The following is a 16,266-nucleotide window of genomic DNA, read 5'->3' on the forward strand; positions in this document are numbered from 1 at the left end:
ACACAACATGCACTTAGAAATAAAATGTTATTTTCTAGACCACTGATTAAAAGTCAGCAAAAATCTTTTCTTCCCCAGAGAAAACCTTATTAGTCTCCTCGTTTATAAAACATCTGGGAGTGGAGCTGCCTTGTTGGGGGTAACCCTGCCTTCACAGCAGGGCCCGCTTCCCCTGTTGCTTGTCCCTGAAGCACTTCTGCAAAGCCCAGATCCCAGAAGAACACACTTTACTTTGTGCTAAGTACCAAGTAAGCACTGCCTCGGAGGGTTGTGACTGTGCTCTGTACCCGGACACGTGCACAGAGCAGTCTTAGAGCTAGAACCTCAGCCTCATCCTTTCTCCAGATGAGAGACTTCCAGTCCCAGAGAGGCTGCGTGACCCCTAACTCCTCACACATCTAATTACTGGTGGAGAGGAAACTCCAGTGTCCTGGCGGCCTCAGCTCCTGGCAGCCTTGGTCAGCTGGGACAGGGTGCTAGCCCCCGTGCGCTCACTTGGGCCTTGCTTTATCCTGTGGCCACCCGGCTCCTGGAAACTGGGCCTCCTTATAAATTACTTACCCTTAAATAAAAGGGTATTTATTTAAACTCTATCCACGTTTTCTTTGGTGCTTTTATTTGTGAACAAATCACCACTAAAAATTATTTTCCATGTTGATTCTATTTGTAGGGCATTATAGGATAATTTTTAAAACACATCTAGATGCATTTTAGATATTTATTTAAAATAAGCACTTTCTCCAGAGAGAATTATCACTCCCACAGGCTATTATAAATATGGATTTATGTGTGATCAGCCCAGTTATGCCCTATTTTTGCATTTTCACAGTGTACTTAAAACTCTCAAAATGACTCAAAATGACTTTCTAGTACTATTTAATCTGTCTAATCTATGAGAATAGAAAGTTAAATAAGTTACAGTAGAATTGTATGTATTCATAACATTTCTTTATGTGATTTACAGGAAGACCGTGTACCCAGCTACAGCTTCTAAACCCAGAACGTTTTGCACGTCTTATCAAAGAAGTAGTGAACACATTCTGGCCTGGCAGGGAGTTGATTGTTCAGTGGTATCCATGTGATGAAGACAAAAAGCACCCATCTATTTCATGGCTTAAAATGGTGTGGAAGAATCTCTATATACATTTTTCAGAGGATTTGACTTTATTTGATGAGATGCCACTAATCCCTAGAACCGCACTAGAAGAAGGTCAGACGTGCGTGGAACTCATCAGACTCAGGATCCCCTCATTAGTCATTTTAGATGATGAATCTGAAGCACAGCTTCCAGAATTTTTAGCTGACGTTGTACAAAAACTTGGAGGGATTGTCCTTAAGCAATTAGATGCCTCCATACAACATCCACTTATTAAAAAATACATTCATTCGCCATCCCCAAGTGCTGTTCTGCAGATGATGGAGAAGATGCCTCTGCAGAAGCTGTGCAACCAGGTTGCGTCGCTCCTTCCAACGCACAAAGATGCCCTAAGGAAGTTCTTAGCTAACTTAACTGATAGCAGTGAAAAGGAGAAAAGAGTAATTCAGGAACTGACAATATTCAAGCGCATTAACTATTCATCCAGTCAGGGGATCTCCTCCTACACCAAGCTGAAGGGCTGCAGGGTCCTGCACCACACATCCAGGCTCCCGGCTGGCCTGCGGCTCTCCATCTCAGTCGTGGACAGCAGTGACGAGGCCACCATCCGCCTGGCAAACCTGCTCAAGGTGGAGAAGGTAAAGACCACCAGCTGCCTAAAGCTTATCCTAAAAGACATTGAAAATGCATTTTATTCACACGAGGAGATGACACACCTTATGCTGTGGGTCCTCGAGAATCTATCCTCGCTTAAAAATGAGAATCCAAATGTGCTTGATTGGCTAATGCCATTAAAATTCATTCAGATCTCACAGGAGCGGCTGGTGTCGGCTAGTGAGCTCTTTGACCCTGATGTGGAAGTATTAAAGGACCTCTTCTATGATGAAGAAGAAACTTGTTTCCCACCCTCAGCTTTTACCTCACCAGATATTCTTCACTCTTTAAGACAGATTGGTTTAAAAAACGAAGCCAGTCTCAAAGAGAAAGATGTTGTGCAAGTGGCTAAAAAAATTGAAGCTTTACAGGCCAGCTCTTGTCCAAATCAGGAAATTCTCCTGAAGAAAGCCAGAACACTCTTACTGGTCTTAAATAAGAACCACGCCCTGCTGCAGTCACCTGAAGGGAAGATGGCCCTGAAGAAAATAAAATGGGCTCCAGCTTGCAAGCAAAGGCCTCCAAACTACCCAGGATCCTTAGTCTGGAAAGGGGATCTCTGGGATCTCTGTGCACCCGCGGACATGTGCGACGCGGCCCATGCCATTCTGGTCGGCTCATCACTTCCTCTTGTTGAGAGTGTCCATGTGAACTTGGAAGAAGCTTTAGGTATCTTCACAAAACCTGATATCAATGCTGTCTTAAAGCACTTTAAAATTGTTGTCGATTGGTATACTTCGAACACCTTTAGTGATGAAGACTACTATCAGTTCCAGCACATTTTGCTCGAAATTTATGGATTCATGCATGATCATTTAAATGAAGGGAAGGATGCTTTTAGAGCCTTAAAATTTCCATGGGTTTGGACTGGCAAAAAGTTCTGTCCTCTCGCCCAAGCTGTGATAAAACCGTTTTATGATCTTGACCTTCAGCCTTATTTGCACAGTGTGCCCAAGACCATGGCGAAGTTCCACCAGCTGTTCAAGGCCTGCGGTTCAGTAGAGGAGCTGACGCCAGATCACATTTCCATGGTCATTCAGAAGGTGTACCTCAAAAGCGGCCAAGACCTCAGTGACCAAGAAAGCAAACAGAATCTTCATCTTATGTTGAATATTATCCGATGGCTTTATAGCAATCAGATTCCAGCAAGCCTCAACACACCAGTTCCTATACATCATAGCAGAGATCCTTCCAAGCTTATCATGAAGCCAATTCATGAATGCTGTTACTGTGACATCAAAGTTGATGACCTGAATGACTTACTGGAAGATTCCGTGGAACCAATCATTTTGGTGCATGAGGACATACCCATGAAAACTGCAGAGTGGCTGCAAGTCCCGTGCCTCAGTACAAGACTGATCAACCCCGAAAACATGGGCTTTGAGCAGTCAGGACAAAGAGAACCACTGACTGTAAGAATTAAAAATATTCTGGAAGAATACCCGTCAGTGTCAGATATCTTTAAAGAACTTCTTCAAAATGCGGATGACGCAAATGCAACAGAATGCAGCTTCATGATTGACATGAGAAGAAACATGGACATTCGAGAGAATCTCCTGGACCCGGGGATGGCAGCGTGTCACGGGCCAGCTCTGTGGTCGTTCAACAACTCTCAATTCTCAGATTCGGACTTTGTGAACATAACCAGGCTAGGGGAATCTTTAAAGAGGGCAGAGGTTGACAAAGTTGGGAAGTTTGGTCTTGGGTTTAATTCCGTGTACCACATCACCGACATTCCCATCATCATGAGTCGAGAATTCATGATAATGTTTGACCCCAACATAAACCACATCAGTAAACACATTAAAGACAGGTCCAATCCCGGGATCAAAATTAATTGGAGTAAACAGCAGAAAAGACTTAGGAAATTTCCTAATCAGTTCAAACCGTTCATAGACGTATTTGGCTGTCAGTTACCTCTGACCGTGGAAGCACCTTACAGCTACAGTGGGACTCTGTTCCGACTGTCCTTTAGAACTCAGCAGGAAGCCAAAGTGAGTGAAGTTAGCAGCACCTGCTACAACACAGCAGATATTTACTCTCTTGTGGATGAATTCAGTCTCTGTGGACACAGGCTTATCATTTTCACTCAGAGTGTAACCTCAATGTATCTGAAGTACTTGAAAATTGAGGAAACCAATCCCAGCTTAGCTCAAGATACAGTCATAATTAAAAAAAAATTGTGCTCTTCCAAAGCATTGATTGCACCTGTCATCAGTGTTTTAAAAGAAGCTGCTAAGCTCATGAAGACTTGCGACAGCAGTAACAAGAAGCTCCCCGCTGATGCACCCAAGTCAGCTTGCATCCTTCAGATCACAGTGGAGGAATTTCACCACGTGTTCAGAAGGATTGCTGATTTACAGTCGCCACTTTTTAGAGGTCCAGATGACGACCCAGCTGCTCTCTTTGAAATGGCTAAGTCCGGCCAATCCAAAAAGCCATCGGATGAGTTACCACAAAAAACAATGGAGTGTACCATGTGGCTTATATGTACCTGCATGGATACAGGAGAGGCTCTCAAGTTTTCCCTGAGTGAGAGCGGGAGAAGGCTGGGAGTGGTTCCTTGTGGGGCTGTGGGAGTTTTTCTGGCTGAGATCCAGGACCGGAAGTGGGCTGTGAGACCACAGGCTGGAGAGGTGTTCTGCTATTTGCCCCTACGAATCAAAACAGGATTGCCGGTTCACATCAACGGGTGCTTTGCTGTTACTTCAAACAGGAAAGAGATCTGGAAGACAGACACGAAAGGACGCTGGAACACCACCTTCATGAGACACGTGGTTGTGAAAGCTTACCTAGAGGCACTCAGCATCCTGCGTGACCTGGCCATGAGTGGGGAGCTGATGGACTATACTTACCATGCAGTGTGGCCTGACCCTGATCTGGTTCATGATGACTTCTCTGTAATTTGTCAAGGGTTTTATGAAGATATAGCTCACGGGAAAGGGAAGGAATTGACAAGAGTCTTCTCTGATGGATCCACATGGGTTTCCATGAAGAATGTGAGATTTCTAGACGACTGTATACTTAAGAGAAGAGATGTTGGTCCAGCAGCCTTCAAGATATTTTTGAAATACCTCAAGAAGACTGGGTCGAAAAACCTCTGTGCTGTTGAACTTCCTTCTTCAGTAAAATTAGGATTTGAAGAAGCTGGCTGCAAACAGATACTGCTTGAAAATACATTTTCAGAGAAACAGTTTTTTTCAGAAGTGTTTTTTCCAAATATTCAGGAAATTGAAGCAGAACTCAGAGATCCTTTAATGAATTTTGTTCTGAATGAGAAAGTTGATGAGTTCTCAGGAATTCTTCGTGTTACTCCATGTATCCCTTGCTCTCTGGAGGGGCATCCTCTGGTGTTACCATCAAGATTAATCCACCCTGAAGGACGGGTTGCAAAGTTATTTGATACTAAAGACGGACGATTTCCTTACGGGTCTACTCAGGACTACCTAAATCCTATTATTCTGATTAAACTCGTCCAGTTAGGTATGGCAAAAGATGATATTTTATGGGATGACATGCTAGAACGTGCCGAGTCAGTAGCTGAAATTAATAAAAGTGATCACGGTGCTGCTTGTCTAAGAAGTAGCATCCTGTTAAGTCTCATTGATGAAAAACTAAAAATAAGGGATCCTAGAGCAAAGGATTTTGCTGCAAAATATCAAACAATCCCCTTCCTCCCATTTCTCACAAAACCAGCGGGTTTTTCTTTGGACTGGAAAGGTAACAGTTTTAAGCCTGAAACCATGTTTGCAGCAACCGACCTTTATACAGCTGAGCATCAGGATATAGTTTGTCTTTTGCAGCCAGTTCTAAACGAAAATTCACATTCCTTCAGAGGCTGCGGTTCAGTGCCACTGGCTGTTAAAGAGTTTTTGGGGTTACTGCGGAAGCCCACAGTTGACCTGGTCATAAACCAATTGAAAGAAGTTGCAAAATCAGTTGATGATGGAATCACATTGTACCAGGAGAACATCACCAATGCTTGCTACAAATACCTTCATGAAGCAATGATGCAAAGTGACATCACTAAGATATCAATTATTGAAAAGTTAAAAACGTTTAGCTTCATTCTAGTTGAGAGTGCATATGTTGACTCAGAAAAAATTGCTTTTCATTTGAATTTTGAAGCAGCCCCATACCTTTATCAGTTGCCTAATAAATATAAAAATAGTTTCCGTGAACTTTTTGAAAGTGTGGGTGTGAGGCAGTCTTTTACTGTTGAAGATTTTGCCCTTGTTTTGGAATCTATTGCTCAAGAAAAAGAAACAAAACAAATAACAGAAGAGAATTTTCAGCTTTGCCGGCGAATAATCAGTGAAGGAATATGGAGTCTTATTAGAGAAAAGAAACAAGAATTTTGTGAGAAAAATTATGGCCAAATATTATTGCCAGATACTAATCTTAAGCTTCTCCCTGCAAAATCTTTATGCTACAATGATTGTCCCTGGATAAAAGTAAAGGATAGCACTGTAAAATACTGTCATGCAGATATACCCAGGGAAGTGGCTGTGAAACTAGGAGCAGTACCAAAGCGGCATAAAGCCTTAGAAAGGTATGCGTCCAACATCTGCTTTACGACACTGGGCACTGAATTTGGACAGAAGGAAAAACTGACCAGCAGAATTAAGAGTATCCTTAATGCCTATCCTTCAGAAAAGGAAATGCTGAAAGAACTTCTTCAGAATGCTGACGATGCAAAGGCTACAGAAATCTGTTTTGTGTTTGACCCTCGACAGCATCCAGTTGATAGGATATTTGACGACAAGTGGGCCCCCTTGCAGGGGCCAGCACTGTGTGTGTACAACAACCAGCCTTTCACAGAAGACGATGTCAGAGGGATTCAGAACCTCGGGAAAGGCACCAAGGAAGGAAATCCGTGTAAAACTGGACAATACGGAATAGGATTCAATTCTGTGTATCACATTACAGACTGCCCTTCTTTTATTTCCGGCAATGACATCCTGTGTATTTTTGATCCTCATGCCAGATACGCACCGGGAGCCACATCTGTTAGTCCTGGACGCATGTTTAGAGATTTGGATGCAGATTTTAGGACACAGTTCTCAGATGTTCTGGATCTTTATCTGGGAACCCACTTTAAACTGGATAATTGCACAATGTTTCGATTTCCTCTTCGTAATGCAGAAATGGCAAAAGTTTCAGAAATTTCTTCAGTTCCATCATCAGACAGAATGGTCCAGAATCTTTTGGACAAACTGCGGTCAGATGGGGCTGAACTTTTAATGTTTCTTAATCACATGGAAAAAATTTCTATTTGTGAAATAGATAAAGCTACGGGAGCCCTAAACGTGCTGTATTCTGTGAAGGGCAACATCACCGATGGAGACAGGCTGAAAAGGAAGCAGTTTCACGCATTTGTAATTGACAGTGTCACTAAAAAGAGGCCGCTCAAGGACATACCGGTTCAGCAGATCACCTACACTATGGATACGGAGGACTCTGAGGGGAACCTTACCACCTGGCTAATCTGTAATAGATCAGGTTTTTCAAGTATGGAGAAAGTATCTAAGAGCGTTATATCAGCTCACAAGAACCAAGATATCACTCTCTTCCCACGTGGTGGAGTAGCTGCCTGCATCACCCACAACTACAAAAAGCCCCACAGGGCCTTCTGCTTTCTGCCCCTCTCTTTAGAGACGGGGTTACCGTTTCACGTGAACGGCCACTTTGCTCTCGATTCAGCCAGGAGGAACCTGTGGCGGGATGACAATGGGGTGGGCGTTCGGAGTGACTGGAACAACAGCTTAATGACGGCCCTGATCGCTCCCGCGTACGTCGAGTTATTAATCCAGTTAAAAAAGCGCTATTTCCCTGGTTCTGACCCGACGTTATCGGTCTTACAGAACACGCCTATTCATGTTGTAAAGGACACCTTAAAGAAGTTTTTGTCATTCTTCCCAGTCAACAGGCTTGATCTACAGCCAGATTTATACTGTCTGGTGAAAGCACTTTACAGCTGCATCCACGAGGACATGAAGCGCCTTTTACCCGTTGTGCGGGCTCCGAACATTGATGGCTCCGACCTGCACTCTGCAGTTATAATCACCTGGATTAATATGTCGACTTCAAACAAAACGAGACCATTTTTTGACAATTTGCTGCAGGATGAATTACACCACCTTAAAAATGCAGACTATAACATCACCACACGCAAAACAGTGGCAGAGAATGTCTATAGGCTGAAACACCTGCTTTTGGAAATTGGCTTCAACTTGGTTTATAACTGTGATGAAACTGCTAATCTGTACCACTGTCTGATAGACGCCGATATTCCTGTTAGTTATGTCACCCCTGCTGATGTGCGATCTTTTTTAATGACGTTTTCCTCTCCCGATACTAATTGCCATATTGGGAAGCTGCCTTGTCGTCTCCAGCAGACTAACCTGAAACTTTTTCACAGTTTAAAACTCTTAGTTGATTACTGTTTTAAGGATGCAGAAGAAAACGGGATTGAAGTGGAGGGACTGCCCCTTCTCATTACATTAGACAGTGTTTTGCAAACTTTTGATGCAAAACGACCCAAGTTTCTGACAACATACCATGAATTGATTCCATCCCGCAAAGACTTGTTCATGAATACATTGTACCTGAAGTACAATAATATTTTACTGAACTGTAAAGTTGCAAAAGTGTTTGACATTTCCAGCTTTGCTGACTTGTTATCCTCTGTGTTGCCCCGTGAATATAAGACCAAAAGTTGCACAAAGTGGAAAGACAGTTTTACAAGTGAGTCTTGGCTTAAGAGTGCATGGCATTTTATCAGCGAATCCGTAAATGTGAAAGAGGATCAAGAAGAGACAAAAGCAACCTTTGACACTGTTGTTGACACCCTAAAAGACTGGGCATTGCTCCCTGGAACAAAGTTTACTGTGTCAGCCAATCAGCTTGTAGTTCCCGAAGGTGACGTTCTGCTTCCTCTAAGTCTCATGCACATTGCAGTCTTTCCAAATGGCCAGAGTGATAAGGTGTTTCATGCTCTCATGAAAGCTGGCTGTATTCAGCTTGCTTTGAACAAAATCTGCTCCAAAGACAGTGCATTTGTTCCTCTGTTGTCATGTTACACAGCAAACATAGAGAGCCCCACAAGCATTTTGAAGGCTGTGCATTATATGGTCCAAACCTCAACTTTTAGAACTGAAAAATTAGTGGAAAGTGACTTTGAAGCACTTCTGATGTATTTCAACTGCAATTTGAGTCACTTGATGTCCCAAGATGACATAAAAATTTTAAAGTCACTTCCATGCTACAAATCCATCAGTGGTCGCTATATGAGCATTGCAAAATTTGGAACATGCTATGTGCTTACAAAAAGTATTCCTTCTGCTGAAGTGGAAAAATGGACACAATCATCGTCCTCTGCATTTCTTGAAGAAAAAATACACTTAAAAGAACTGTATGAGGTGCTTGGTTGTGTACCTGTAGATGATCTTGAGGTCTATTTGAAACACCTCTTACCAAAAATTGAAAATCTCTCTTATGATGCAAAATTAGAGCATTTGATCTATCTTAAGAATAGACTCTCAAGTATTGAAGAATTGTCAGAGATCAAGGAACAACTTTTCGAAAAACTGGAAAGTTTATTGATAATCCATGACGCTAACAGTCGACTAAAGCAAGCCAAACATTTCTATGATAGAACTGTGAGAGTTTTTGAAGTTATGCTTCCCGAAAAATTGTTTATTCCTAAGGACTTCTTTAAAAAATTGGAACAACTTATAAAACCCAAAAATCAAGTTGCATTTATGACATCCTGGGTAGAATTCTTAAGAAATATCGGACTAAAACACATCCTGTCTCAGCAGCAGTTGTTACAGTTTGCTAAGGAGATCAGTGTGAGGGCTAATACAGAAAACTGGTCTAAAGAAACATTGCAAAATACAGTCGATATCCTTCTCCACCATATATTCCAAGAACGAATGGATTTGTTATCTGGAAATTTTTTGAAAGAACTGTCTTTAATACCATTCTTATGTCCCGAGCGGGCCCCTGCCGAATTCATTCGATTTCATCCTCAGTATCAAGAGGTAAACGGAACGCTTCCTCTTATAAAGTTCAACGGAGCACAGGTGAATCCAAAATTCAAGCAGTGCGATGTGCTCCAGCTGTTATGGACGTCATGCCCTATTCTTCCAGAGAAAGCCACCCCCTTGAGCATCAAAGAACAAGAAGGGAGTGACCTTGGTCCACAAGAACAGCTGGAGCAGGTTTTAAGTATGCTGAATGTGAACCTGGACCCCCCTCTGGATAAGGTCATCAATAACTGCAGGAACATATGCAACATCACAACTCTGGATGAAGACATGGTCAAGACTAGAGCAAAGGTCTTAAGGAGCATATACGAGTTTCTCAGCGCAGAGAAAAGGGAGTTCCGTTTTCAACTGCGGGGCGTTGCTTTTGTGATGGTGGAAGATGGCTGGAAGCTTCTGAAGCCGGAGGAGGTGGTGATCAATCTTGAGTACGAGTCTGATTTTAAACCGTATCTGTACAAGCTGCCTTTAGAACTGGGCACCTTTCACCAGCTGTTCAAACACTTAGGCACTGAAGATATCATTTCAACCAAGCAGTATGTTGAAGTGCTGAGCCGCATATTCAAAAATTCTGAAGGAAAACAGTTAGATCCTAATGAAATGCGCACCGTTAAGAGAGTCGTTTCTGGCTTGTTCAAGAGTCTACAGAATGACTCGGTGAAGGTGCGGGGCGATCTCGAGAACATCCGGGACCTCGCACTCTACCTGCCAAGCCAGGATGGGAGGCTGGTGAAGTCCAACATCCTGGTGTTTGATGACGCCCCGCATTACAAGAGCAGGATCCAGGGCAATATCGGTGTGCAGATGTTGGTGGATCTCAGCCAGTGCTACTTAGGGAAAGACCACGGGTTCCATACTAAGCTGACTATGCTCTTTCCTCAGAAACTCAGGCCTCGTCTGCTGAGCAGCATCCTCGAGGAGCAGTTAGATGAGGAGACTCCCAGAGTCTGCCAGTTTGGAGCGCTGTGCTCTCTTCAGGGCAGGCTGCAGTTACTCTTGTCCTCTGAACAGTTCATCACAGGCCTGATCAGAATCATGAAGCACGAAAACGATAACGCTTTTCTGGCCAACGAGGAGAAAGCCGTGCGACTCTGCAAAGCTCTAAGGGAAGGCTTGAAAGTGTCCTGTTTTGAGAAGCTTCAGACAACATTAAGAGTTAAAGGTTTCAATCCTATTCCTCAGAGCAGAAGTGAAACTTTTGCTTTCCTGAAGAGGTTTGGGAATGCAGTCATCCTGCTCTACATACAGCATTCAGACAGTAAAGACATTAACTTCCTGTTAGCCTTGGCAATGACGCTTAAATCAGCGACCGACAATTTGATTTCCGACACTTCATATCTAATTGCTATGCTAGGATGCAATGATATTTACAGGATCAGTGAGAAACTCGACAGTTTAGGAGTGAAATACGACTCTTCAGAACCATCGAAACTTGAACTTCCAATGCCCGGCACTCCGATACCTGCTGAGATTCATTACACTCTGCTTATGGACCCAATGAATGTCTTTTACCCCGGGGAATACGTCGGGTACCTTGTTGATGCTGAAGGTGGGGAGATCTATGGGTCGTACCAGCCGACGTATACATACGCCATTATCGTACAGGAAGTTGAAAGAGAAGATGCTGACAACTCTAGTTTTCTCGGAAAGATATATCAGATTGATATTGGTTACAGTGAATATAAAATAGTTAGCTCTCTTGATCTGTATAAGTTTTCAAGGCCAGAGGAAAGCTCTCAGAGCAGAGACAGTGCCCCTTCCACACCCACCAGCCCTACAGAGTTCCTGGCCCCTGGTCTACGAAGCATCCCTCCTCTTTTCTTTGGTAGGGAGAGCCACAAGACCTCATCTTCGAAGCATCATTCCCCCAAGAAGCTTAAGGTGAATTCTTTACCAGAAATTTTAAAAGAAGTGACATCAGTGGTGGAGCAAGCTTGGAAGCTTCCAGAATCTGAAAGAAAAAAGATTATTAGGCGGTTGTATTTGAAATGGCACCCTGACAAAAACCCAGAGAATCATGACATTGCTAACGAAGTTTTTAAACATCTGCAGAATGAAATTAACAGATTAGAGAAACAGGCTTTTCTAGATCAAAATGCAGACAGAGCCTCGAGGCGAACGTTTTCAACCTCAGCATCCCGATTTCAGTCAGAGAAGTACTCATTTCAGAGATTTTACACTTCATGGAATCAAGAAGCAACGAGCCATAAATCTGAAAGGCAACAACAAAATAAGGAAAAATGCCCACCTTCAGCCGGACAGACTTACTCTCCGAGGTTCTTTGTTCCCCCCACCTTCAAGTCAGTTGGTAACCCAGTCGAAGCACGCAGATGGCTGCGACAAGCCAGAGCCAATTTCTCAGCCGCCAGGAATGACCTCCACAAAAACGCCAACGAATGGGTGTGCTTCAAATGTTTCCTCTCTACCAAGCTGGCTCTGATCGCCGCCGACTATGCTGTGCGGGGCAAGTCCGACAAAGACGTGAAGCCGACTGCGCTCGCGCAGAAAATAGAGGAATACAGTGAGCGTCTGGAAGGCCTGACGAATGACGTCCATACCTTGGAAGCTTACGGTGTAGACAGTTTAAAAACAAGGTACCCCGATCTGCTGCCTTTCCCACAGATCCCGAATGACAGGTTCACTTCTGAGGTTGCCATGAGAGTGATGGAATGTACTGCCTGTATCATCATAAAACTTGAAAATTTTATACAACAAAAAGTGTGAACGCATTTAAAGAGAAAGCAGAGCTAGGTCTTGAATGTGTTGTAGCACAAGTATGAATTGCTGTCCTTAAGCTTCCTTGCCAGTTATTTAGGAATTGCGAAGCACACTGCAGACTGTTTGGGGAGAATTTTGGAGTTGTTATTAACATGAATTTCAACAGAAGACGTTAACTGGATCTAAGAACTATCTTGAGGCTGGTGGTGAACTGTGGAATTGCTGGAGGCAGCTGGCCGGCTGGGGTGGCGGCTCATTGGACTGCACTTTATACAACCAAAGCTCAGCAGTTTGTTAGATAAGAGTCTCTCTGTCTCTGGTTAGGGTGAAGTTAGTTTTATGTCTTCCATGTAGTATTTTTTGAAGGAGCTAATGAAACACTGGACATATCATTGGTTTAAACAAATAAGGGGAACTGAGTCTTTGGAGCTTATTATCTCTTTAAGTGGATCCTCTTGGGTGTGTTATTTTCTTATCAGCTGGATCTGATTATGAATTTTTTGCAATTTTACCTATTAGACCCTCAGTACATGTATAACCTGGTACAGTACTGTAGTCCTGAATATTACCTGATTGAGACTCTGCAGACGGTACTGCTGGGACGCACTGAGTACACTTTACATCCTTGTTCTGGATGTCCTCCCGCCCTGGGTTTACAGGCTTCCTGGTTCGTGAAGGTAGCACGTGGGAGACCCCAGTGGTGGCCGTTCTGGCCTCTGGATGTGAATACTGCTTCCAAGAACCGCCTGCCAAAGCGACATCTGTCACCTGTTAGAACGTTTGCTTTATGTTTGTTTGTACATATTTTCCACAAACGTCATAATTTATATAGTGTGGTTGAACAGGATGTGACCTTTTGTTGTCTAAAGGTGCTGCAGTAAACATTTTTTGTCCTTCAACGTGGCACTTAGTGGAGTTTTTTGGATTTCACTTTGAAGGCATTAAAAAATTGTAAAATCATGTGACAATAAGTTATAAAATAGGAATTATCAGCTTGTGTTTTCCCCATGAACAATTCAGAACTGACATTTAATTTTTATCATGTTTGAATGTCCTACGAACATACTTCTTTTGCAGAATGTAAAAGAAAGGTGATGATAATTAGTTTCTATAAGTGTGCTGGCTGTCATAAATGATGCTAAGTATAATATTTTATGCAATTAAGGGCTTATGGAACATATTACAACTTTTTTACTTTCATTGGTAATAAGGAATGTTTGCGCCTCCACTATTGTATTGCTTCTGGATGTGAAGCCATGTGATAATTTCTGCTATTATATTAAGTGCCACAATTTTAATAAAGCAAATGTACATATGAAATCATTGTAGCTGGTATTTCCTGAGAAACAGTTCCTTGAAAATCAAACTTAATATCTTCCTATATGAAGTTCTGACCTGTGTGTATTTATTTGTGCGTTTATTGGAAATATTAGGATAGAACTTTCCTATATATTTTATAGTGGAATTTTAATAGGTTCCTTTTCTTATGATTGAATATAAAGTACTTGACATCTACTAGGTTTATTAGGTGCTCACTGATTTTGTTGATTTTATTTCGCCTTTCTAGGGAATAAAATTAGTTGACATATGTGGTATACGTATGTATTTGGAAATACGTTAAATATGGTTCTTCCCTAGGTAGAGGCTGGATTGATACCGACCTTGCCTCAGGGGAGGGCTGTGTGCCTGGGGCCAATTCACACTTGAGCCCTAACAGGTAGGACGTGTTCACCTTTACACCTCAGGCACAAGTCTTCTAAATCCGGCAGACCAGGCTTGGAATTCTCTCTTCCGGGGCGACCCAAACGCTGGGTCTCCAGCTGTCTGGGACTTTCTTAAGTTCTTGCTACTTTAAAACTCAGATTCGACATTTGGAATATGTTTCATTGCTTTTGGATATTAAAATGTACACAGAACACCCTGTCTGGCTTTCGTGGTAGTTGATCTAGGTGGAGTTTTGTGTTTTTTTCTAGACTTCCTTTAAAAGAAAAAATACAGGTCCACAGTCCCTTATATGAAACCCTTGCATCCAAATGTTTTTCAGAATTTGGATATTAGAACATTAATACCAGTGCATATAAACTGGGTTTAATGAGGCTTTTCCATCAGAGTTGGGCAGCTCCCTTTAATCAAACACATTAGTATTTCTGCAGTGAGACCATGAATACCCACCCACAGTAAACTACACAGACATGAGAAGTAGCCTCATCTAAGTTTAGGTCAGGTTTTGCCACCCATAGTTTGCAGTAGATGTATTTGGAAAGTTTTCATTTTTTGGAACTTTTTAGATTTTGAAATTCGGGGTAAGGAATTTTGGACCTGAACTATTTTTTGTATCAGGCTCCCCTATTTTGTTTTTTTTATTAAAAAGAAGGTGGAAACTACCAGCCGGTGTGGGCGTAGCTGCTCCTGAGAAAGGGGTTGGAACAGGCCTTCTGCACCCGGGAGCGGGTTCTGTGCTTCCCCGTGAGCGGAAGGGCGGAATGCTCCACAGCCTCCGGGGGGAGACCAGTGACGAGCCTGAGAATGATGGTGGGAAAATGTTCAAATAGCGTTCAGTCAAATAAAGAGAACAGGTCTGCTTTGGGGACTGGTGGGGTTGTCTTTCATTAGCGCTAGCTGACATCTTCTGTCCTTCCAATATTTTGCAGACCTCGAGGATAAAAGCTAGTAGAAAACAGCAGTTAGATGAGATTTTAATGAGTCATGTATGACTCCGGCTTCTACCAGAGACAGAACCAGCAGGAGACACACGGACACAGACCTGGGAAGAGCTCTCCTTCCAGGAGCTGACTCGCCATCGCGGGGGCCGGCAGGTCCGCGTCCCGCAGGGCGCGCACCCCACAGGCAGGAGCTGCAGTCGGCAGGTGGAATTTCCTAAAACTCTGGCTTCTGACGCTTCTCCTCCATTTATCTTGTTTTGACAAGTTTGGCCTAAAGTGTCATCACTCCTTCATCGGTCTGGAAGCCGGTCCCGGGCCCCCCGTGCTGTCAGGTGTGGGCGAGACTGGGGAAGACTTGGATACCAAAGCCAACGCGAGGTACATTTTACTGAAAAATAAGAGCTATGTGTTTAAAATTTGGGCTTGTTTCTCCTGTAGCTGCTAAGTGGCCCGGGAAGTGCCCTCATTTATTCTGGATACAAAGCCCAGGACAAAAGGTGAAGCTGCACTGACTGTTCGGCTCAGAATCCACCTTTTGTCCTCGGTGCCCTTAGACCCGCTCGTTCCACCGGCTTGTTTATACGTGACCCAAAGTTTGTTCGGTTATTAAACCACAGCCAATTTGCAGTGGCATTTACGATACGGAGAAGCCAGCTAAAGCCAAGGGAGAAGAGGCGTGTTGGATCAGGGAAGGGAGGGGACGAGAACCAATACAAATCGACCCAGCCTCGCGGGAGCTCCCACCCTGCTTCCCTGTCCGCGCACGAGTGGAGATTGACCTGGGGGTGCCCGGGAGGGCGGGGGGGACCTGAACTCGTGTAGGGGCTGCGGAGTCGGAGCCTGCAGGGGTGGGAGAGGTTCTGGGTTGTTCTGCTGAAAGGTCTTAGCAAGTCCATTTTGCTGCAAATCCAACTTTACCATTAAAGCTGATATTTTGATCTTCATCTTTTTCACTTGTGTCTGCTTCTCAGTCGGTTCGGAAATTGGAAAAGAAACAAGGGCTGTTTTGCGAGGTCACTAAAATTATGAGCACTGGACGGTCGGTAAGCGCTTAGTGTGTAGGGCTGGGCTGTCCGTGTGTATGCCT

The 16,266-nt window shown here is 43.4% G+C and overlaps 1 protein-coding gene across 2 annotated transcripts in view; it reads left to right on the forward strand.

The window, feature by feature from the left end:
- Positions 1-14,021, forward strand: part of SACS (sacsin molecular chaperone) — a 33,235-nt gene extending 19,214 nt beyond the window's left edge. For both annotated transcript variants that reach the window (XM_024752498.1, XM_024752439.1), the window contains one exon: positions 965-14,021. In XM_024752498.1, the coding sequence (XP_024608266.1) occupies positions 965-12,522 (11,558 nt within the window). In that variant the 3' untranslated portion in view covers positions 12,523-14,021. The remainder of the gene's footprint in view (positions 1-964) is intronic.
- Positions 14,022-16,266: the final 2,245 nt, after the last annotated feature.

The sequence above is a fragment of the Neophocaena asiaeorientalis genome, unplaced genomic scaffold (genome assembly GCF_003031525.2).
Source record: "Neophocaena asiaeorientalis asiaeorientalis breed wild unplaced genomic scaffold, Neophocaena_asiaeorientalis_V1.1 scaffold443, whole genome shotgun sequence".
NCBI classification, from domain to species: Eukaryota; Metazoa; Chordata; class Mammalia; order Artiodactyla; family Phocoenidae; genus Neophocaena; species Neophocaena asiaeorientalis.